General features: G+C 44.5%; 1 protein-coding gene across 1 annotated transcript in view; it reads left to right on the top strand.

Moving 5' to 3' along the window:
* Positions 1 to 880: 880 nt before the first annotated feature.
* The window catches only part of llgl1 (LLGL scribble cell polarity complex component 1), a gene marked incomplete at its 5' end in the record, with an annotated part of 33,695 nt that continues 10,341 nt past the window's right edge, over positions 881 to 24,234 (top strand). The window contains 12 exons of the mRNA XM_079233059.1: positions 881 to 961; positions 3,128 to 3,225; positions 14,702 to 14,783; positions 14,877 to 15,037; positions 15,167 to 15,313; positions 18,318 to 18,480; positions 18,778 to 18,913; positions 19,302 to 19,356; positions 19,778 to 19,932; positions 20,042 to 20,262; positions 21,736 to 21,803; positions 23,928 to 24,102. Of these exons, the coding sequence (XP_079089185.1) occupies positions 881 to 961; positions 3,128 to 3,225; positions 14,702 to 14,783; positions 14,877 to 15,037; positions 15,167 to 15,313; positions 18,318 to 18,480; positions 18,778 to 18,913; positions 19,302 to 19,356; positions 19,778 to 19,932; positions 20,042 to 20,262; positions 21,736 to 21,803; positions 23,928 to 24,102 (1,542 nt within the window). The remainder of the gene's footprint in view (positions 962 to 3,127; positions 3,226 to 14,701; positions 14,784 to 14,876; positions 15,038 to 15,166; positions 15,314 to 18,317; positions 18,481 to 18,777; positions 18,914 to 19,301; positions 19,357 to 19,777; positions 19,933 to 20,041; positions 20,263 to 21,735; positions 21,804 to 23,927; positions 24,103 to 24,234) is intronic.

Here is a 24,234-nt window from a genome sequence, read left to right as displayed (position 1 = left end):
TTATTAACTTCCTTTACATACACATGTACAACAAGTAGAATTGCAGAGGCATCGGAGATATATAAACAGAAACATATAAGATACAAAATAAGTACAAATTAAAGAGAATACTGCAGGTTTTCACCAGGCATTTATTCTTTAAAGATTTAGTTTCCTGAATTCTGCATTCTGATTATAAAAATGTAAAAAAATGTAAATGTTAGATCACTTAATTTTCTTTCATTGGACGATACCAACATGTTTTATTTTTGTATTGTGTTAATTTGGTTTTACTTACTTACTTATGTTTTCAAAGAAAGAAAAAAACAATAGCAGTTGATTAGCATCATGCCAAAAATATTGTATTTGGACTACGGTTGTAAATATATTAATATATTTTCAACAAAAAAAAGAAGTAACAACCGTTACAAACGGTTTTCTGCCTGGTTGTTTCATTTCTCATAACGGACTCGCCGTTTCACACTCTGTATAGACGGATGTGGATGAGACGCGCATCCGGTGCGTCCCGTGCTACAAACCGAGCGCCCCCGCCCCTCTCTCTCTCGCCACAGCGCGTTGGCCGTGTGGGCGTGTCTCAGTAATTGCTCGCAGATCTCTTCGCCCTCATTGGTCAATAACAACGGGGGTCCGTGTGAACCGGGAGGGGAGGAGGCGGCGGGGCGGGGGGGAGACTGTGGTCAAACCCACCGCGACCCAAACAGCTCCAGGAGGGAGAGGAGGGAGGAGAGCCGCAGCGTCGCAGCCCCGCTTTCAGCCTGAATGGGCTCGTCGGTTAGCTAAGCTTTAGCATCGTCCGACTGCACCGCGCCGAGAACTCCCGTGTTTTCCTCACCGTCCCGTCTCCCCCACTCTGTCTCCACCCCTCCTGCCCGGCTCCAAGATGATGAAGTTTAGGTTTCGTCGGCAGGGAACCGACCCGCAGAGAGAGAAGATAAAGCAGGAGCTGTTCGCCTTCAGCAAGGTAAAGTAACGGGACGGTGGGGGAGAGAGGAGGGAGGGATGGGGGGTGCGGGGGGAGAGAGAGGGTTTCCTCCCTAAACTATCTCTCCTAACCGGACCAGGTTGTTTAACTCGAGCCCTCTGCAGCATTTGGTCTCGGCCGCTCCTCCTCTGTGTTTCTGTTTGCAGCTCGATGTGATGTGTTTGAGTGCAGGCTGGACTTGGACGCTTGCAGGGCGCTTTGTTGATGTGTGTGTGCGCGCACGCGTGTGTGCGTGCGTGCGTGTTTCAGTCACGGCGTGTTAATTGGCTTTCACCCAAACGAGGCCCGCGTTTTCAAAGTGGTGCTTTTCACCTTTTTGTGGAAACCAAACATTTCTGTAATTAACCATCAACTGATTACGTCATCAGCCATGGGCGGGGATTTGATTATCACGCTTCACAAGATGAGTTGTATCGATCAAGATGGCTGTCAGTGTGCTGACAGGTTGGACTCTTGTCCAAAAAGCTACAACAACACTATAAATAAGAAGCTCTTTTGATGCTTTGAGCATAAACCTCTTGATTTCCTTCCACTGGCATCACATCCACATGGATGTAAACCAGTGTGTGTGAACAGTAAAGTCAACATTATCAGACTCATCCTCATTCGTCAGTCCTGAAATACATTTAGAAGCCTAAAAGTAGATCGAAGTCCATGGATTGTGTTGACGATTGTGCAAATCAAACATGAGTTGCAGGTGAGCTTGTTGCATGACTTGCACATTGCCAGCGGCCTCTACACCTGATGCATTGGGTTGAGCTCAGGTTAGTGAGGTCACTCTAAAAGATGGAGCCCTTTGGAACTTTTTTATGTTTAAAAACCCACATTTTTAATCATGCACAGCAGATCACATGACTGGATTATTTCAAATAATACAGCAAACATATAGTGCAGCATTACTACTATAACCTATATTAGTTTGAGCTGTTTTAAAAAGTGGAAAATGTCCATCACAGTTTCCCCAAGCTCAAAGTTAAACATTGGAATTGCTTATTTTGTTGGATAGTTAGTCTAAAACCCAATGACTATCATGCGTGACAAAGAAAACCAGCACATTTGAGAAGCTGCAACACAGAAATGTGTGGCATTTTTGCCCAAAAAATCATTAAATCTAATTAAATGATTGTCAAATTGCATTGAAGTGCATTTAAAAAGATGTCGGCATCTACAAAGTGAATGCCTTTAAACAGTTTATTCAGGTTGGCTGAAGAGTGCATCGCGTCTAAAGTTCATGAGCTGTTTGTTACACACACACACACACACACACACACACACACTTTTAGAAGTGTGACACCAGCTGCCACAACTATCACAGAGGTGGTCTCTCACCAGGAGTGTTACTTTGATGTAACTGTCTCTCTGTGTGTGTCATCCGTTATTTAAAGAAACAAAGTGTTACTTAATTAATTAATTCAACCTTTAATTTAAATCTAGAGGAATCATTGAGGGCACACACACACACTTTAAATGAAACACAATTTAAGAAACCACAATAAAAGTAATGAACAAGCAACCAACAGAACGCGGTCACATTCAAGAGCAGACGCGTTCATAATCATGGTTTTAAGTACAATTGTGTTTTTAACGTGTGTTGTAAAATGTTAAACACTAAAAGCAGTTTCCCCAAATTTATAGAGCACCGATTTAACAAGGAAGCGACGTATGGCTGCAAATTGCCATTAAGGGCTTTATGAATAAAAATACGCCGACGTCTTCCTGTGTTTTACTGCATATCTGAGCTCCTGCTGAATGCACAATTTCCACATTTCTTGGACACCCGACCAGAAAAATACCCCCTAGACCTCTTTGTGAAGCAGGTCACGGTTTCTCTCTTTCTCTCTGGATCTGAACGCTTTCCCAGCTGCCTCTTCTCCTCGTGGGCAGAAGGGAGAAGCTGTGAATTAATGTTAATCCCATTTCATAAAGTCTGCAGAGCGCTGTAATCAAGTGAGCGTTTTTTTTAATAAGTTTCCTCTCACTTTATGGAGTGACGCCTCCCTTTCCGACGCCTCGTCAGTCTGTCAGACATTCATCACTTAAAAAACAATAAATGAGGGTTTTCATGGTCTTCTTTCTTGTGTAATCTGTTAATGTTTCTCTAGTCTGTTTGTCTTTCCCACTGATTCTGTCTGTTTCTCTTCTTAGACTGTGGAGCATGGCTTCCCTCACCAGCCCAGTGCTTTGGCCTTCGACCCCAAACTGGAACTTATGGCCATCGGGACAAAGTCAGGAGCCATCAAAGTGTATCCTTTACTATCACTGAGGGTTCAGTTCATCACGCTGGGCGACAATCTGGATTAATGAAATGACCAACTTCATGATTCTCCGACGCTTTACCTGTCCTCCACCGAAGAAGCGATTGGTCGACCGACATTAACGTGATTTTTGTCGACTAATCGATCTGTAAAACAGAGTTTCTCCACAAGGAATCGTACAAAAAAAACACCATTTTGAATCTTGTGTTTACCACAAATGTCTTGGAAATATTTAATTCATTCAGCATGGGGGGAAAAAGCATAAAAGAAGAAAGTAATCAAAGTCGACAAAGAGGTGGGGGGAGGCCTAACTAATGTGACAATTTTCAATTCATGAATAATTAAAACTGTAGTTGAAGCAGTTCCAGTCCAGTCTCCAACGGGTTAGACTGTATTATGTTTTTTATCAAACAAACTGTTTGAATTTACTGGTATTTATCTTAGTTTTTAGTTCATGTCGCCCAGTCACAGCTGACTATGTGATCAAATCCAGCGACTACGTCCTGCAGGACAAAAACTCTTCTCCAGAAAGAGTTACTGCTTCTCTCCTGGTTTTGTCTTTTTTATCTTTTGAAGTGCTGCAATGTTTATTTGTTGCTCTGCAGTGCAGCTCCTGTTGGTTTGAGGGTAACAGAAGTCAGTATTTCATGCAGCTGTCCTTTTTTATTTCATGTCCTGCTCTCAGGATTCAGTGTTTTGTGCCGGTTGTAGGACGATAACTATTGATTCTTTAAACTACTGTCACACTATAGCTTTGTGACGCTAATTGAGGTTTAAGTTACGGTCTGTGCCGCTGCTGTCGGTTTCCTCGTTCTCACGATTCCTCGCAGTGCTTTCATGATTGTTGAGCAAATTCTGATCAGATGCATCTGCAGCAGAGCTGTTTATATAACTCCGGTTTAGTGGAGCGCTGCATTGCTGTGTGTGCAGTCTGTCTCTGTGGGGAGTTGCACTGTCTGCACCACTTAAGTGAAGAGGCTTTGTTTCCTTCTACGCTCACAATATTGGAGGAAAGTTTAGTTGTTTTCCACAATCCTTGGTTTTGGGTTTGATAGTTGTGGCTGTTTTCTTTTTTTTTTGGGGTGCTATTAAAATGTTTCTCTCGCCAACTGAATGTTTCTGGTAATTTGGCGTCTTGCATGGGAGGCAGCATGAGTGACCAGGCAGGTTGCAAACAAACCCTCAAAATCAAAGAGAAATTGGAGTCAAATGATCACCCAAACTGTGTTTTCTGCTTTAGTGGTTTAGTTTAATAAGGTCAAAATGTGGTTTTCTTGCTGCTTGAGTTCCTGCTCTACTTTACTTAATTTCAAAGAGAATGAAATGTTATCCAATGGCCAGAGCTTTGAAAATAACACCCGAGACTGAGAAACAAAACAACATCATCATTACATACGCTATTTGGAAAGATGCTGTCATCCTCTGTAGGCCCATGAATACCATGAACGTATCTTTTGAAATCTTGCGGCCTGTAGGGAATCAAACCCTCGGCAGTGGCGGTGCAGGACTCCATCTGTTTTGAGCGACACGGAATAAGATGGACGACCCAGTAAAGCTGTGTCGGAGACGAGCGTCGGTTTGGCTCCTGAGATGCATCGCGGCTGAACCATCATTCGGATCGGAGACAGTTCGTTGCGTCAGAAAATCCAGCAGCAGCTCGGATGCTCCCGATTTGTCCGCTTTCTCGATCTCGCTCGTCTCTCTGTGGCTGCGTTATCGTGACGTTGGTGGCGGGCTAACGTCAGGCCTTGTTGTCGCGTGTATGTTTGTGTGTCTGGTCGAGCAGCATCGTCCTGTGCAACGTGACGTTGATGTTTTAAAGCGTACGCTAAGGTTGTTTTGCACGCTCGCCTCTCACATGTTTCATGTTTGACTCGCGTGTTCAAGCTGCAGAGGAGAGGGAGCATGTGATTTATGAACACAAGCATGTTGGTGTTTGTATGTTCATCGCAAACACTGTGTGGTTATTCAATCTGTGCACATTTATCTGTGTGTGGAGGGAGTCTGGCTGTGGTTGTGTGTTATGTACTGATGCATTAGACTGACTGGAGAATCGATTCTTTCAGAGAGAGGGAAAGAGAGACTGGTGGTACCAGGCACTTCCACCCCAGAGGGAGACGGGTGGAGGAGGGGAGAGATGGATATAAACAGAGGCAGTGAAGACGAGGGAATGTTACAGAGATGTAAGGGGAGGGAAAATGACTCCTCTAGACGGCTATACCTACTCTAACAAAACGACTGAGACTCAAAACTCGGACTAGTCATCCTGCTTTTTAACAAGGTCCCAGCTGCTGTTGGAATTTCCCACCATGCGTAAAACCCACGGAGAATATCTGGAAAGTTAACAAAAGAAAAAACTTTCTTGTTTCTCACATTTATTTCAGCGGTTCAGACTGTTGAACATTCAGGTGAAACAAAAGTTAAAGAAGTAAAAGCATCTTTTGCTGAACTTCTTATAGCTCCTGCAACCCTCAAACAGAAAAGATCACGAACAACGGCATTATAACTCTTTTTTTTTTTTAAGCTACCACAGGTGTAATGTTTAAATGAACCTCAAATGTATGTTTTTTTTGCTAATCAGATGACTTCACCGACTGTGCAGCTCCCTCTAACCGCTACTCGAAGGCTGCACATTTTTTTTTAACATGTGTAACGTGAGATAAAGAAATTAAAAGGCACAGAATAAATGTGTCTCTGGACGCTGAGCGGCTGTGTGTGTCGTTCAGTTGCAAAACTTTAAAAGTGAGCAAACTCAATAGACGTACAGTCTATAGCCCCCCCACCACACACACACACACACACACACACACACACACTGTGTTATCACTAGCGGCCCCTACCAACCGGGGGCCGGTTAAGAGTAGTGAGTGAGGAGTCAGCAGGCAGTCACTGGCCGCATAAAACAGGCAATAAAAGGTGTTTTTAGAGTCTGAGTCACCGTTACATGAAAGGTCAGCCATTAATGAGCGCTGGAAATATTTTGCGGAGTGCGAGATTAGCCGCGGACAGACAGACCTGCATACTCACTCACGCACGCACGCATGCATCCGAGTGATCGCATGATTCTCCTGCCGGAGATAAGAAGCCAAACCAAGTAAAAGGATTTAGTTCACGATGATGTACAAACAAAAATAGCCTGGTGTTTTTGTTAAAACGATTAATCGACTATGACAATATCGTCTTCTTGTTCCTCTGGTCGACTAATCCTCCCGTTCACTGCGCTCTGGTTTCAGGGCTGCGGTGGGTTTTTACGAACTTTCCCCCAATCTTGGCGGCCTTCATTTTTTTGAAGAAGTGTTTTTGTGTGCATGTTCACATTCCCTGATAATCTCACAGACTCACTGACTTGGGTTTGACCTGGGTGGGATTGCCAGCATACCTGCTAGTAATGTAACACACACACACACACACACACACACACACACACACACACACACACACACACTTCCAGCGTCACTGCCAGATGTGCGGTTTAATTCTGTGTGTGTTGAGAGGTAGGAGGAGACAAAAAAAAACGGAAGAGAACAGACGTTAAGTTTCTCGACTGAATTACAAAGAATGAGTCGTGAAACTGCAAACTTGAGTTTGAACTTCTGTTCTCCATCTTGTCGGTGATTCCTTAACCTCCGCTCTCTCGCTCTCTATCGGCCTCTCGCTCGTCCTTCCCCGTCTCTCCCTCGCTCCGTGTTTATAAAGGCAGAGTCATATTACGCCCTGAGAGTCTCTGCTTCGACCACAGACTGGGGCTCAGCAGAGGGTAGGGGGACAATGCGCTGTGGAGATTGTTTTGTGTGTGTGTAAGTGTGTATGTTGAGGGAGATTGTGTGTGTGTGTGTGTGGGGGGGGCGATCTTGAAGAGTCTCCTGTCGAAGAATGCATGTTGCGCTGCCCTGGGTTAACCCTCCCCTCCCTCTCTGTGTGTGTGTCTGAGTGTGTGTGCAGATTGGGTGAGTAAGAGCTTTGTTGCTGAGTCTAGTCTTAATAAAGGAAGCTTTTGAATTGGTTTCCAAGACGACCAGCGCGGTTGCCGGGGATGAGGAGTGCTCGCGGGCTCGAGGGCATTGAAAGTCTGCAGCTCAGCGCGCCGGGCAGCAGAGTTCGTTGGTAGAAATACATCAAATGTGGGTACAAAAAAAGTCTGAAAATACTCCTCACAGTCGTACAGTACCTGCTTAACACACACACACACACACACACACACACACACACACACACACACTAATATAAATGCTGAGTCACACTGAAACTTTGTGACCATGAAGCCTCAGTATCGACAGTCAGAGGACGAGCAAATATTGAGACACACACAGAGAGAGAGAGAGAGAGAGAGCTTTGATCGATGTGTTTGTGTGTGAGCTCCAGCTGTCAGTTCTGTCTGTCTGACATCCTGTGGGACGGACACACACACACACACACACACACACACACACACACCACGCTGAGCTGATTCAGTGAATCTTATCTCTTGGCAAGTTGCAAATGCTCGAATGAGTTTGTTTGTAAGATGAGAAAGAAAATAACGCAATTTTCTTTTTTTGGCATTTCTTCGTGTGACAGAAGTGTGTGTGTGTGTGTGTGTGTGTGTGTGTGTGTGTGTGTGTGTGTGTGTGTGTGTGTGCATCCTGAAATCTGTACTTTCGCGCTGTGAGTCATCCTCTTTTGCAATGTCACAGTAACACTGGAGTTCATATTCAGAGTTTCTTGTCCTTCGTGGCCCGAGAGGTCGGCTGACGGCTGCTTCAGCGTCACGTGGAGGACTCTTGGACTGTTTATCCGTCCTCAAAGTCAACACTTTTTTTAAAAAAAAATTTGTCGATTGTGGTGAAAACAGTAAATTCCCTCACAAGCCAAACGGTTCCCTTTCAGCTTTTCCCTCAACAATTTCCATCTTTTAGTATTTGAGTCACATTAATTGTCATGCTTTGCTCAGACTGCTTTGTGTTGAGAGAATACAACAAAACATCTCATGTTGCGCAATCTGCATTATTTGTTTGTTTCGATAAATCAGTATTTTATTGTTTGGTGGGATTTTAATCCAGTCGAAGATGCAGCCTTTAACATTCCTCCCACCCTTCACCACCTCCTCTTCCTCACTCCTCACCCACACACTGCCTTCTCTCTATACTTGCTTTCTTTCTTATGCAGTAAAGCACTGTTTTGGCCTCCCATCATGTCTCTCTGTCTCCTCACTCCTCTGTCCCGCCGTCTTTGGTATGTGCCGATCTTCTCACCCCCACACCTAGACGCTCTTACAGATGAATGGACACACACACACACACACACACACACACTTCCAGTTAGCAGCAGGTGGGGGGATAAAGGGTGTGTGGTCTCACCAAGTTGGACAGACTGGAGAGGATGTTGACTGGAGGTGTGGAGACGAATAAGAAAACATTTACCCAGACTGACTCATCAGTTCCTAGAGGTCTGAGTTATGAGGAATGACGGAGGAAAAGTGAGAGATTAAAGGAGGAGAACGCAGAGTGGAAAGTAATGGTGCTTAATGGCCGGTGTTGTTGTGACTAATTTAAGTATTTGATGCACTGATCTGACTTTTTCAGACCCCGATAGCGATCCGATAACTGGAAGCCCATTTCCGGCAGTAAAGGAAAAAATAGAAAGATTAAAAAGTCATACTTGTGAGATTTAAAGTCAAAATGATGAGATAAGAAAGGCAAGGTTTTTTCCTTCCTGTTATCTAGCCACTGGAATGTCATGCGTACTTACTATCTCATAATTTCAACTTTCAGAATTTTTTTCCGTTTACTGCCAAAAATGGGCTTCCATAGTTATTAGTGTTGAAAGAGCAGAAAAACAAAACGTAAGAATACATTTCTGAATTTTTATTAAAATAATAAATAAACCAGCAACTTGGTTAAAAAAAAAAAAAAAAAATTCAAAATTGAATTAGAAGTGTAAACTTTTTTTTATTTTTTTTTATGCAGAGACAAAGTGGTCAAAACTTCAACAAAATATTTAAATTCCAGCACATAATGAATATAAACATGGCGATAAATTAGGATTGATGGACCACATTGATCCATCTTTTTGAGTCCGATCTGGTCATATTTGACAGTGACTCAAGTAAAAGTCTTCTTCAATCCCTTTTGGTTGATATTGATCCGTGTAAATGTGACTAAAGGTTAATTAAACTAAATAATAGTGAGTCTACAGCCTTGTTTGGGTATAATGTTCCCCATATCCTGACGTAAACACACAGTACAGCTGAGGCTGATGGGAATGTCATTGGTTTTGCAGGTATTTGGTTTAAACAAAAGTATTGGACAGATTTTGTTTGACTGATTAAATTTGACCTGACGATGTCATTTAAAAGTTAAAGTGATTACAATTCATCCTGAGGGGACCGTGAGCGTCTCTTCCAAAAATGTCATGGCATTCGTCCACCAATAAACTTTCACATTAGCTGATGAAATACTTCTACGAGTTGTGAAACTCTTTAAAAGTTGCTCAACGCTCTCGGGCGGCCCAACGGGGCGCGGCGCTTCACTCGGACCGAACCCGGCCAGAACGAGAACCCGAACCGCCTCGGACCAGTTTGCTCTCGAAATCAGTTATTCCTTCTGTCCTTTTTTGTTAAACCACTCAACACTCGACTGTGTCATCTGGAACGCTGAGAATCTTGTGATTTGGTCAGAACACCAACAAGAAAACCACCAAATACACAAATGTAGGCTCAGCTGTGAAGCCTCATTATTGATCCACCAATTGATGACAAAAGTCCAGACGACCCAAACCAGTAAAACATTTAGTCCAAAGCACATTATTGTATCGTCAGCCGCCAGAAGTGCTAATAAATATAACAAATATTCATTTAAAATCTTAACTTTGACTATGAACTATGGCTTCATTTGTTCTCAGAAATGATTCCGGTGGAAATAAAACCTCTTCTCGTCTCCCTCTTCATTGTTTTCAAACCTCTTTTATTCCTCTCACTCGATGCCGGCAGCACTTCAAGTGATTCTGACTGTTGGAAACAAAAACTTGCAGGGTCACCTTTCAAAATAGACCAAAACCATGCATGCCCCGCTCCAAGAAGGGCTTTAATTTACTGTGGGCATTCCTTGGACAGGCGTTCTTAGAGTTCAGAGAGTGGAGACAGAAGGGTGTTTGGTTTTCTCTCGTGTGTGTGTGAGTGTGTGTGAGTGTGAGACGTGTCGGTTGAACACACTTTCTTCCATTGTTCCAGATATCAAAAAAACATTCGGGGTTCATCCTCTTGGGACCCTGAACGTTTGTTGTGTTATAGCATACTTTTATTTGACAGTCGAGTGTGTCTTGTTTGACTTGTCCCATGTTGGTGGGGGGGGAGGTGCGTGTGTGTGTGTGTGTGTGAGGGGGAGGATGCAAATGAGACAGGATTGTTTCTCTAGTGGGTGGGTGGAGTTGTTTGGCTTGTCTTGTTGTCGACTGCCTTATGCCAGACGTCTGAGGAGTTTGTGATTGTGTGTGTGTGTGTGTGTGTGTGTGTGTGTGTGTGTGTGTGTGTGTGTGTGTTGCTATGTGTGAAGGGAAAAAAAGGAGTTGGAGAAAATGATGCCTCAAAAGTTTAGCGCTAAATCCAATTTGACTTTTCTTTTGCTTTTCTATTTCAACTTTTTTGACTTTTTTTGACTTTTTTTTTTTTTCTCTGACTAATCCTCGTTCTGTGTGTGGTCAACTTGTACATTCATTCTTGGATCCAGTGATCCGTCCTTCCTTCCTGTCCGTCCCAATCTTCTGTCACGTCTGTGTGTGTGTGTGTGTGTGTGTGCGCTGGCTGTTGTCTGTGTGTCCGACATGGTGGACAATGCCCTCTGTTTGTCTGTATTCAGACCGTGAAATCGCTTTATCCTTGCTAACGCTCTCTGTCTGCATCACCGGGCAATTGCACAGTGTGTGTGTGTGTGTCTGAGGTGTGTGTGTGTATGTGAGTTTGGGGTGTGTGTGTGCTTGAGAAAGAGACAGTGATTATGAGTTACTGTAGGCCTCCATTGTGTGCAATCGGGCTTCTCCGGTGAGCAACGCAGCAAATCTCTGCATTGCTCAGATCATTGTGTTGAAACCAGTGTGTCACTCAACAGGTTGCTCAAAGATTTAAGTTTCCCATGTAGCTCTGTGAGGAACATTTCAACACTATCACCCGGAGACGCTTGCAGCTCTGGGAGTGTGTCGTCTCGCTGCTGCGGTTCATTTTTATTGATGTTTTCAATTTACATTTCCAAAGTTGAAGAGGCGTTTGAATGACTTTGCATTGAGTCAGTGTTTCCAGCTCTTTGCACAGCTTATGACCTTCATCCTTTTGGTGTTACGGGCTTTTTTCTTCTGGGTTTTTAAACTGCCGGAGACGCCTCTGATGTTCTTGGCAAAGCATCCTGAGAATTAGAAGCAATTCCCTTTTTTCTTCTTCTTTTTATCCCCTTTATTGTTTATTTGAGCCACATATCTATTAGCATATCTTCATGTGAAATGTTTTGAAGAGGCAATCAGTCCTGGATGTTTATCAGAAGTCTAATCAGGATAAGTTGAGAAAGGAAACTGGCAATTACCGTTTTTAAATAAATAGGAGTGTCTTTGTTTTAGTCATGTGAGCGTCCCAACTTTCCCAAGTGAATGGATTGTGTTGTAATTTAGGGCTTTTTTTAAATCATATGGTCAAACTTCAATTTGTCTAATACTTTTTGTTCATAACCAAATACATGGAAACAACTAATTGTTTGTGTTCCTCACGTCTGTTTCTCTTCATGTGCACGGATTCGCTTTAGCTGAACAGCCAATCGGTATTGATTTCTCTCACGAATAAGCTCCGCCCCCTAATTTAACATGAGAAGCCGTCAAAAAGCTGCGATCTGGCGCCTCGGTGCCGGACAAACCCCAAAAACTAGGACCTCAGGCACTCACCAACGGGGTCAGGGCCTTTACAGAGCCACAAGCCCTTTGTCTTGTTTATCAAAACCACAACTTTATCAAAACCACCAACGGTTTTGTTCATGACGAGAGACTTCTGACGTCAGCTGAATCTCGCGATGCGACGACACACAGAGGCGACTGTTGCTTCAAACAACAATGGCTGCTGCAGTAGCATCAGTCATAGCAGGACCGGAGAGTGTTTCTTCATTTAAAGAACGACACTGAAGGCTTTCCTCGATGGGGAAAAAGTTTTCACTCTCCTCCCGACTCCACCGGCAAGAGTTTGATTGACAGATGCTTCATCCAAGTATTTGTTGAAAGTGCCTCTTTTTTTTTTCCAATGACGGTTCTGTGTAACAAACCATCTGTCGTTCAGGTTAAATCCTAATTGCTATACTTTCAGAAAATGTACTGTGGTGAGTTATTGCTCCCAGAGGGGGGGGGGGGGGGGGGGGGGGGGGGGGGGGTGTGTGTGTGTGTGTGTGTGTGTGCCTTTTCAAATATCTATCGTTTTTTAACGCTGTAGCCTGGCGGTTCAAGCGGGAGATTTAATATCTGCCCACTACTTTTGAGGACTTGTATTATTAGTCAATGAGCAGATGCCTTGAGGTGGGTGTGGGGGGCTTAATTCAGAACCCCCCCCCCCCCCACCACCACACACACACACACACACACTGATGACATCATAACTGGGAATCCCTCCGCCAGCTGTCCTCTGACATCACCATGACCAGGATGTGTGTGACTCATGGGACACAGCTTTTATATTGTGTTGTTGTCTTTGTTTGCCTTCCGTCTTAAAGCAATAAAGAACCTCTGCCCTGCTTTACGGCGGCGCAGCTGCTTGTCGGACATATTTCCTCGGGATTGTGTGGAATGGCAGAGTTTGAAATGGGAGATGGTATTTTGCCTGGTTCCTGTCAGAGGTGCTGCAGATCAGCCAAGTGTCCCGGCTCTGACTCTTAAATAGCAATTAGTGGTCTCATTTCTTTTCCCAATGCGATGATAGATTTTTTATTTTTTTTTGCCCTCTTTTCTTGCACAGCCAGCTTTTACATTTGTGGGAGTCGCTGTATAGATTTGTGATGAATGAGTTGTAGTCATAAGCTGGAATACACCGACAAACCACTGCTGTCCATCTGTTTTCAGTCCCTGTGATTTCTTTTTTACTTAGTGGTGGAACTCTGATCTGTAATCACTTACCTTTTCTGTCAGTTTTCTCGATTTTATAAAGGTACTCGCCTGTGAGTCTTGAGCTTTTATTGTGGAGGCGAAGTATGTAAGGTTAAAAGTGGTAATATGGTTTGGCGTCTTGGTTCAACTCAACCCGTTCTGCATAATGATTAGTGTGATGCTCAGGAAAATTAACCTTATTAACAATGCTTTCATTTTAAAGTTTCTTTGCACACCCCAATCACAATCTTGTTTAATAAAGCTAGTGAATGTGAGCGTTCCTCTCACACCTCTAGCTGTCTCAGGTGTTCCTTATTGTGGTAAATAAGTGGAGGGAAGAAGTGAAGGAGGGAACTTGGAGCTGAGAAAGAAGGCAGCGGAAAAAATGTTGGGATTGTAACTCTGCTGGGGAGCGAGCAAACAATTTGTAGTCACCTTTCCTCTGACGAGAGAGCTGTTGGAAAGCAGAGGAAAGGGTTAAAGAAATTAGGGGATGAGTAATCTCACAGAGGCTGAGAGCGGAGGGATGAAAGGAGGAGAAGATAAGTAGAATAAGTGGATTTGTGAACAATTCCTCCTGGGCAAGTAGGAAAGATGAGACCCCCCGCCAGTGAATATATGAATTGGAATTTCACGAGATGGTAATAAAATATATGTACTCATAATATCTTCCATGAAAAAAAGATAATACTGTAAAACGGTGGTAGGAAAAATATAAAACCAGCTCTCCAGAGAGAGGACTCTCATATTTTTCTGCATTTTTAAACCACATTCCTACAGGCTTATGTAAGCAGTATGCTTAAGTGGGTCGATAGTGTGTGTGTGTGTGTGTGTGTGTGTGTGTGTGTGTGTGCGCTAATTTGCAGTTAAGACCAATTTAGCGTAGTCGGTTACTCTGCGTCACAGTTCTTGAGTGTAGCTTTTTATTTTATCTGCTCGGCTTCAATTACTGGACGAGCAAAAAGAGGACTCTGAAGTTTGCTGCTGATTACGCACACACACACACACACACACACACTTACAGACACACACACATGCAGAGTGGTGGTTTTGAGCATCTGCGTCATCTGGTGTTGGAAATTGCCCTGAGCTTTGTTATATAGGGTTCTAATTTCTCCCCGACCATTGCGCCTAACCAGCGTGTTTCTTCTGCTCTACAGCTCAGAATGACCAGTTTAACGTTGCAGGTCTCCGTCACTTCAGTTTCTATTTTGAAAAGCAATCGTTTCCTCCACCATTCACAGCATGACGGTGGCAGATATACAGGATGTATAATAAATATTGCTCCTAGTTGTGTAAAGTTCTGCAACTATGTTTTGACTTTAAATCCTTGTTCAGTATAAAGTTTGCTTTGTTGTGAATTTCCTTGACGGGATCCTCTCAGCTACGGCTCTCCTGGTGTGGAGTTCACAGGACTACACATGGACACCACCGCTGTCACTCAAATCCACTTCCTGCCTGGACAGGTAAAGCCGCTTATTTTTTCTTTCTGAATGACTCGTTTTGTGACGAGAGGCGTGGCCAAAGTGGCGACTCGTGTTCATTCTGACCTGTGATAGGGCCGCCTGCTGTCGCTGCTGGACGACAACACCATTCACCTGTGGGAGCTGGTGGCCGGGGCCCCGAGAGAGGTGGGAGGGGCCAAGAGAGAAGGCGTGGTCTGTCTGCAGGAAGTGGACAGCTACATCCTCCCAGGAAGACCCGGCATTGAGAGCTGCAGGTACGATAAAGCCTGTTGATAATTGACCGGCTGGTCATCGGAGAACCTTGCAGTTTAATTACATGCATCAATATATCTCACTAAAATGAGCGCCGGCGTCACTCTTCTCATTCTTCCTCCTCTTCTCAGTGCCACTCGGGTGACCGTCCTCCTCTTGTTGAGGTCAAGCGACCTGCTGTGCATCGGTACAGAGGGAGGGGGCGTCTACTTCCTGGAGCTGCCCCGTCTGTCGCTGAAGGACAACCAGACGCTGCTCCAGGATCAGGTCATGCAGAGGTGAGAGGGTCGCCTAAAAGCACTGCGTTAATAATAATATTATTCCATCTCTTATTTATTTTGCATCTATAACGTATATAACAAATCGCTCTTAAGCACTTCCTGTGTTGCTCTTGCGTAGTTTCTCCTTTTCGTTGCATAAAGCTCTCGTCAGTGTGTCTTCTTTTAAACGCTCCAGTTTCCTCTTCTCACAGCTCCAGCTGAGCAACACACACACTCACACTCACGCACTCTCACACACACACACACATCCCTCTTGACCCCGAGCAGCAGCAGCAGGCAGGTCGGGGTCATGTGGTTCAATGACCATGAGAACGATCTGTTCCCCTGAACGTTGTTTTGAGAGTCGAGCTGCTGGTGGGATGTTTGGGGGAGAAGAACTAAATCGGATGAAGATAATAATAATAATAATATCTTCAGTTAAAGGACGGATGTAGATGTTGAGGCATCTGTTTTGGGACATTGCTATTGCATTAGATATGTGCAGTAAATCTTGGATAGGAATTTGAATGTTTTGCCTAAGGGAAACGGGGTGGATAAAATAGAATACAGTCCAATAAAATAGCAACAGTGAATATCAGTAAAGTTATGCTCTAAAAGCAGCAACTTTTTTGCCTCCAAAATCTCGCTTGCAAAAATGTTTACTGTCAGACTTCTTTTAAAAGACCTGAACTAGATTTTATTTTTCTCTTCAGCCTTTTGCTGTCGGTGATCGGGGTCTCGCACTAACTCACAATTTTGCTGCCAAAATAACGTCTGTTTTGGTTCTTTCGGCATAATGCATTTCTATATTTGTGTTTTCCTCTGTGCTCTTCACGCTAGTTTGAAGTGGGCGTGGCTCGGTCGGATAAAGGTTATGTCGCGTTATTTACATTTGTTTTAAAATGTCCTGAAGAAACAGATTTTTAAACTCTTGATCAATACAAACTAATTGTTCATTAAATGTGATGAAGCCAAAAACTGGGCCTTTAAACGTGACACAAAAGGCTTCTTTTCTTGCTTGTCAACTTAATTTAAGTCAATTAGTGGTCATTGAGAATGTGACGTACTTTAGTAGCTGTGTGACTTTCTGACAAAACGGTTGTAGACCTTCATAATGTGTCAAAGGGGAACGGCTCCATTCATGTCGCGCCAAAACACTGAAAAACGGCACAAACAAAGAGGGAACTATCACTTTGCGGGGATTTTTATGTAGATGATGCTTCATATTTAATCCAGTAAACGTAGTAGTTTATTCATTTTCTTATATAATTTTCTTTCCTCGCTGCACCGACATCAGAGTTACTGTTTCTCTTTCATGCCGCTGTGTGACTGGTTGCTCAAACCCCTCATTAAACAGGCTTGTTTAGGGAAGTGGGCAGAACTCGGGCCTAATGAGGGTCCTGATGAGGCGTGTGTGTTTGCATGTGTGTGTGTGTTTGCATGTGTGTGTGTGCATGCAAAGGAGGGGAGGTTTTAGACAGGGAGGCTTTGTACCGGCTGCCAAAACACAGTGTTCCGGTTGGGGAAGTGCTTCAGCTATATCTCTCTGTCTGTGTATGTGTGTGTGCGCACATACACACACACACACACACACAGGCTCATCACCGGGACTCTGTAGCAGGATGCTGGATTCCCTAAAAATACTTGTGAACGGAGAGGCGGAGACAATGGAATGCTTTGTCGGGAATGTTTCTGCCTCCGTGCTTCCGGAGAGGATCTTCCTCAGTAAACGCTACCAAAGCAGTCAAAAGTGTGTGTGTGTGTGTGTGTGTGTGTGTGTGTTTCATGCAAGCTGGCTGTCTCTTCTGCGATAGTTCTGCCTCATCCGCAGCAGAGAGACCAGAAAGCTGCATTGCTGTCTTTTTTTTCTTCCCCACTTTGTTTGTTTGTCGTTCTCCTCATTAACTCCGTCTTCTCTCCTCTCTCGTCGTCTTCGGTCTCTTCTCCGTCCTTCGCTGAGGGAATCCTCTGACATCTTCAGGGTGTGTCCTGCTCCACATTCCTCTGCCGCCCCAGAGGAATGTCTAGTTCACTAACTCCTGCCTCATGTGGATTTCACTGTTGCTGTTGTTGTTGTTGTTGGAAGAGCAACGTGTGGTCGTATCAGACTTTATACAGATGGTTTGAACTTGATTCGATACGTTTGAGCACTTTATTTCTTCGGGGTGTTTTTGTGCAAAAGAAGAAAATATCTTTTGCGGTTCAGTTCCAACGAGCACACGCTTTCCTCGCCTCCTTGTGTCGTCTTACTCTTTCACATTTTGTGCGTCAAGGATTGATCGTAAATGACATCATTACGAAAGAGCCGGGGTTCAAAACGTGCATTTAAAGGAACATGGCCGATTACGAACATTAAACATTAATAGTATCCGTAACAAAATAGTCTGAGGTTGCTCTAACACCTTTATTATACATTGTTGCATTTTAGTTCCGGTTCCTGTTCACACTGACTTCTTACAAACGAGGCGTAAAAATAAATAAAACCGACTGACAGATGTTATTGCACTCTAATGCTTCTGCTTTGTATATTGATCTTCTCTGATTAATGGACTACTGATTATAAGTATTATTAGACTGCAATATGATGTTATGAATGATGTTAGAGACGGAACTGTACGAAAGCCTCTTTGTGGCGTATTACTGTGGGATCGCTGTGCACACTTTTTAATGAACTGATACAGTACACTGAGTTTTTGACCCGTTAATTAAGGAAAATGCCCACGCTGATGTGCTTCTATACATGGCTTTAAATACAGATAAATTACAGGGTGCTTATTGAACAGATTTACCGATCAGCAGATGGATTTATTAGTAGTTGAGCTTTTGAAATAATTCAAAAATCACATGTATTCGATCATGAAATCCCACCAGAACCCGCTCGCCTTGTTAGGCGGTCTTCGTTCTTCGTTATCACATGACCTGTGTACGGAGCTTTTAGTCACGTGATAGCAGGTGCAGCTAAATGCCAGACATTTTGTAATTCACAGCATGTGGGGTAACGGCTCATGTGTTGTTTTCCCAGCCTGCCAGATGATTACAGATGTGGGAAATCCTTGGGGCCGGTGGAATCTCTCCAGGAACATCCTCAGCAGCCGGGGAAGATTCTGATTGGCTACAGCCGAGGCCTGGTGGTCCTGTGGGAGATGACCACCCGGCATGCCGAGCAGCTCTTCCTGGGCAAGCAGGTACCTGGTTCACAGTTCACTGCACATTGTGTGTAACTTTTTTCACTGATGAAGTTCTATGATTTATATTTCATGATGGCGTTACTTTAAAAAAAAAAGTTGTGACTCCTTTTTTTTTTTTTTTTTTTCACTGAAACAAGTCATGTAAATTAAAAATACAGTCGATTTCTTTTCTATATGGGTCTTTTTATCTCGCTGTTTGTAATAACAACAACAAAAGCGACATAACGAGCGCCGCGGTGCTCCTGGAAGTCGTCTTTAAGGTGTAACAATACTGCGTAACAATCCCCCCTGCAGCAGCTGGAGAGTCTGGTGTGGGAACGCTCTGGAAACATATTTGTCAGTTCCCATAACGATGGGGGCTACTCCGTGTGGGCTGTTACTAACGGCAACACCTACAATCACCAGCCAGTGTCCTCCACCATCCCATACGGTGAGAAATACACACACACACACACAAGTTTAGGCACATGTCATCCATGCTCTTGTCCACAAAGACTAATATGATGCCCGATAATTAATGATCCATGAGTTCTGCCTTTTTGTGACTCCTAGTTGGTCGTTATTATGGTGAGAATTACCACATTGACCACATTGGAGGTGTTTTGTTTTGTCAGTATGCTTCACAAGTTGTTGTTTTTGTCATGAAAAATTATAATTACTCAAAAGCTGCGTAATTCTTTTCTGTAACGAGGTCGACAGCCGCTGCTCTGGTCAGTAGGATCCTGGTAGTCGGTCTTCTCGTGAACTCAAAGGAGTTTTTATCAGTTCAAGTCTGACCAAATTCTCTCTAATGTTTTTGTTGTGTTTGTCTGCCGCAGGTCCATTTCCCTGTAAGGCCATCAACAAGATCCTGTGGAGAACCACGCAGACGGGGTGTGCAACTTATTTTGTGACGTATTTTTCCTGTTTGACTCAGACAGGACAGTAAATAGTCTTATAGTCTTTAACTCTGAGACGTCTTTTCTTTGAATTATTTGTCTTTTCTTTTGTATTACTCTATAAATACATTCTCACCTGGGTTTTATGCCCCTATAAATCCAAAAGTTGCTTTTAATGTTACTGTACTGATTTTAAAAAGTGAACACAATCAGCAGCTCATTGATCACACTCACTTCTCATCCACAAAACCTTTTTTATTTTCTAAATTTCATTTATTTTCTCCTAAAAGTAAAGAAATAACCCAGTCCACTATTGTTAAAATCTAAAATAATGATGCCTTTCTTGGAAACGCTAGCTTGACGCGGTTCTAGATGACCGATGAACACGACTCTTTGTCCCGTGTGCCTCGCTCCAGCTCCCCGGTGTTGCTGTACAGCGGCGGGATGCCCAGAGCCAGCTACGGCGACCGCCACTGCCTGACCCTCCAACGGGACAAAGACCACGTCACTCTGGACTTCACATCGCGAGTCATCGACTTCTTCACCGTCCACAGCGGCGAGCGGGAGAACGGTCAGTGCCCGGCCAACATTAATGATGTGTATCCGTGGATTTTCTTCCACTTTTTTGTGTATAATCCAGACCGTTCAGCCCTTCATTCCATCTCGTTTCTCCCTGTCAGAGTTTGACGAGCCGTCTGCGGTGGTGGTGCTACTGGAGGAGGAGCTGGTTGTGATTGACCTGGAGACCCCCGGGTGGCCGTCGCTGCCCACTCCCTACCTGGCTCCTCTCCACTCCTCGGCCATCACCTGCTCCTTCCACGTCTCCAGCGTCCCGCCCAAACTCTGGGAGAGGCTGGTCAGCGCCGGCAAAGCACAGCAGGGCCGTCAACACGCACACGGGGTGAGAAGCACACGGCCACGTCTGACATGTCTTATGTGGCTGCCAGTAGTCTTTAGATATGTTTTAAATACTCCAAATGATGTCATGAAACCATATACACGAGTAGGTTAACACAAATAAATGGGACATGTGTTTACTAGATGCAATAGATTTAATGATTTAAGCCTCTAACCATAGACTGTATTTAAGTGAAGTCACCCATTGGTTTGTGGACTGCCGTTTTTAAGCCTTGAGTGCGTCATTTTGGCCAGTACAACCGGACGCTGAATAAGACGTTTTCAAGAATTAAGTGAAAAAACATGCTGCTAAAGTGTCCCGCCCTGAAGCATTTGTTCTATTTTGTATTTTACTCTAAATGGAACCATGATTTACTAAATGAAGTGTATTAAAGAAGACTTGAAACTAGAGATTGAGACCATAAACTCATGTTTAAAATGTATAAATAAAGAGAGAAGTAGTCATTTTCTCATAGACTTCTATACAATCAGAGGAGTCGCCCCCTGGTGGTCATTAGAAAGACTGCAAGTTGGCTTCACAGTTCAGACTCGGTGGAAGCCGCCTGTTATCTTTCTATCCGACATGGACTTTGTCACAGAGCCTGCACTGCTTTTGACCGTCTACTTTAACCAACTTCTTTCTGCATCATCAAATATCAGAACTCCAATTTCTTTTCCACACATTTCCGTCCACATGAAGCTGGCAGGAACTGCTGGCCTGACGCCACGAACGGCGGGATTATTCTGTAAATTGGTTTATTCATGTCACTGTATTCAATTACAGGAAATCCAAGACGCGTGTAAGCAGCAGAACCTGAGAACGCCTTGAACAGAGTATGGCCAATAGCCAGGCTGCTCATGCTTTAAATGTAGCCATCAATACCAGTCGGTGCTCACGTTTTACACACAAACCAGCACGCTCACACTCGAGTTACAGGGCTTTCTACCAAATGGCTGAATCGAGGCTGCCTTCAGTAACGATGGGTAATGAGTGCAGTGAAGATATTAAGGTTTAAAGTAAGGATGTTGACGTTAAATGGACGGTTTTACTCGCGGTGCTACTCGTCCAGCTGAGCAGCTAAACGGGAGTGTGGCCACCAGTGTGTTAACTTTAAGAGCAGGTGTGAGCAGTTAGAGGCTTTGCAAAAGCTTTTGTATCTTAGATCAGCTGTCAGATTACACTATCGCACAAACACACTCACACACACTCACAGCTGGTACGCTGATAATTCCTCTCTGTCTGTCTGTGCGAAGCCAAGCCAGAGCCATAACCCAACAAATCAGAGTTTTCTGTGTTTCCTTGAACACATTCTCATCCAAATGTGAAAGCCTTTACGTCGTGGCCAGTTCATTGTGAGCCGGCGGTATGAAGTGGAAAGGGTTCAGGAATATGTTGCGGCTCATATGCGTGACATATTTACACATTTTCAGCTTGTTATAGTTCTAACTTTTCTCCAATTTTTGTCTGTTTGTGCAGAAGTGGCCCATTTGTGGAGGGAAGAACCTCGCTCCTCAACCCAGACAACAAGAGCTGCTACTGACAGGGTACACACACACACACACACACACACACACACACACACACACACACACGTATATAAACAGTCACAGGTGGAGCCAGTTTTCATGGCACAAATCGGCTGCTTCCTTGTTTCTTTCTGATGTAAACCTCGTGGATATCCTGGATACAATCGGATGGACTTGAAAATGTGTCAGCATTTTGATGGCAACAAGGAAATCCTGAGGCAACTGGCATTATGTGGCCAACTGCAGATGTTTGCCAGAGCTAGCGGTTGGCATGGGGGGGGGGGGGGGGGGGCACAATGAGACACAACTAACAGCATGTGAATAAAGCAAAACAGCTGGATTGGTTGGAATGTGAGGAGTCGCCACGGTTTGGCTGTGTGTGTGTGTGTGTGTGTGTGTGTGTGTGTGTGTGTGTGTGTGTGTGTGTCTCTGGCAGTAAAGTGGAGACGACAGCGACTTTCTGAAGAGGGATTTCCAACTAGAAGCTCTCGGAGCGGCCGCACGAAAAATGTAGAGCGCTCTGGAGGAAGAAAGGAAAAAGACAAATCTTTTCTCAAGGCGGCAGCGTGCGGCACACACACTCTTCCCTCGTTGGGAGATAATGAAATGAGACGCTGGGCTAACAAAAACATGTATTAGTGAAATTTACATCGATTGAATGGATCATCATGACATTTTGGTCCAAACAATCATCTTCTTTTAAGGATGGATTGTTTTAACTTTTGACTTTTACTGCCATCATCTTTGTCCAATATTGAGAAGCTGTTTTAGATCTGAGCATGACAGCCGAGACACACACACACACACACGTGGTACACGAGACACACACACACACACGTGGTACAAGAGACACACACACACGTGGTACACAAGACACACACGTGGTACACGAGACACACACACACACGTGGTACACGAGACACACACACACACGTGGTACACGAGACACACACACACACGTAGTACACGAGACACACACACACACGTGGTACACGAGACACACACACGTGGTACACGAGACACACACACACACACACGTGGTACACGAGACACACACACACACGCAGTACACGAGACACACACACACACGTGGTACACGAGACACACACACGTGGTACACGAGACACACACACGTGGTACACGAGACACACACACACACACACGTGGTACACGAGACACACACACACACACACACACACACGCGGTACACGAGACACACACACACACGCGCGGTACACGAGACACACACACACACGCGCGGTACACGAGACACACACACGTGGTACATGACACACACACACACACACTTGGTACATGACACACACACACACTTGGTACATGACACACACACTTGGTACATGACACACACACTTGGTACATGACACACACACACATTTGGTACATGACACACACACACACACATTTGGTACAACACACGCACACACACTTGGTACATGACACACACACACATTTGGTACAACACACGCACACACACTTGGTACATGACACACACACACACACACTTGGTACATGACACACACACACACTTGGTACATGACACACACACTTGGTACATGACACACACACTTGGTACATGACACACACACACATTTGGTACATGACACACACACACACACATTTGGTACAACACACGCACACACACTTGGTACATGACACACACACACACACACACACACACACACACACACACACACACACACACACACTTGGTACATGACACACACACACACACTTGGTACATGACACACACACACACACTTGGTACATGACACACACACTTGGTACATGACACACACACACATTTGGTACATGACACACACACACACACACATTTGGTACAACACACGCACACACACTTGGTACATGACACGCACACACACACACACACACACACACGCACACACACTTGGTACATGACACACACGCACACACACTTGGTACATGACACACGCACACACACACACTTGGTACATGACACACGCACACACACACACTTGGTACATGACACACGCACACACACACACTTGGTACATGACGCACACACACACACTTGGTACATGACGCACGCACACACACACACACCCCCCCTATGCACTATCCTGACCGTGTGTGTGTTCACAGGCACGAGGACGGCACCGTGCGTTTCTGGGACGCGTCGGGCGTCGCTCTCACGCCGCTGTACAAACTCGGCACAGCCAACGTCTTCCACACCGACTGCGACCCTAGCGACGACCCTCAGGACCCTAGCGACGACCCCGACATGCAGCAGGAGGAGGAATGGCCTCCCTTCAGGAAGGTGAGAAGAAGTGAAACGAAGAATAAAGAGTCGAAGTCTTTCCTTGCCTCTGGCGCTGGGTCTTACTTTACACAATCCAAACAGTCCTCGAACATCACATCTGTGGCCTAATTCTCTCATCTGATTGTTTTC

The sequence above is a fragment of the Taurulus bubalis genome (assembly GCF_910589615.1).
Source record: "Taurulus bubalis genome assembly, chromosome: 17".
Lineage (NCBI taxonomy): Eukaryota > Metazoa > Chordata > Actinopteri > Perciformes > Cottidae > Taurulus > Taurulus bubalis.
The sequence above is the reverse complement of the archived record's forward strand: the minus strand, read 5'-3'. Positions and strand labels throughout refer to the sequence as shown.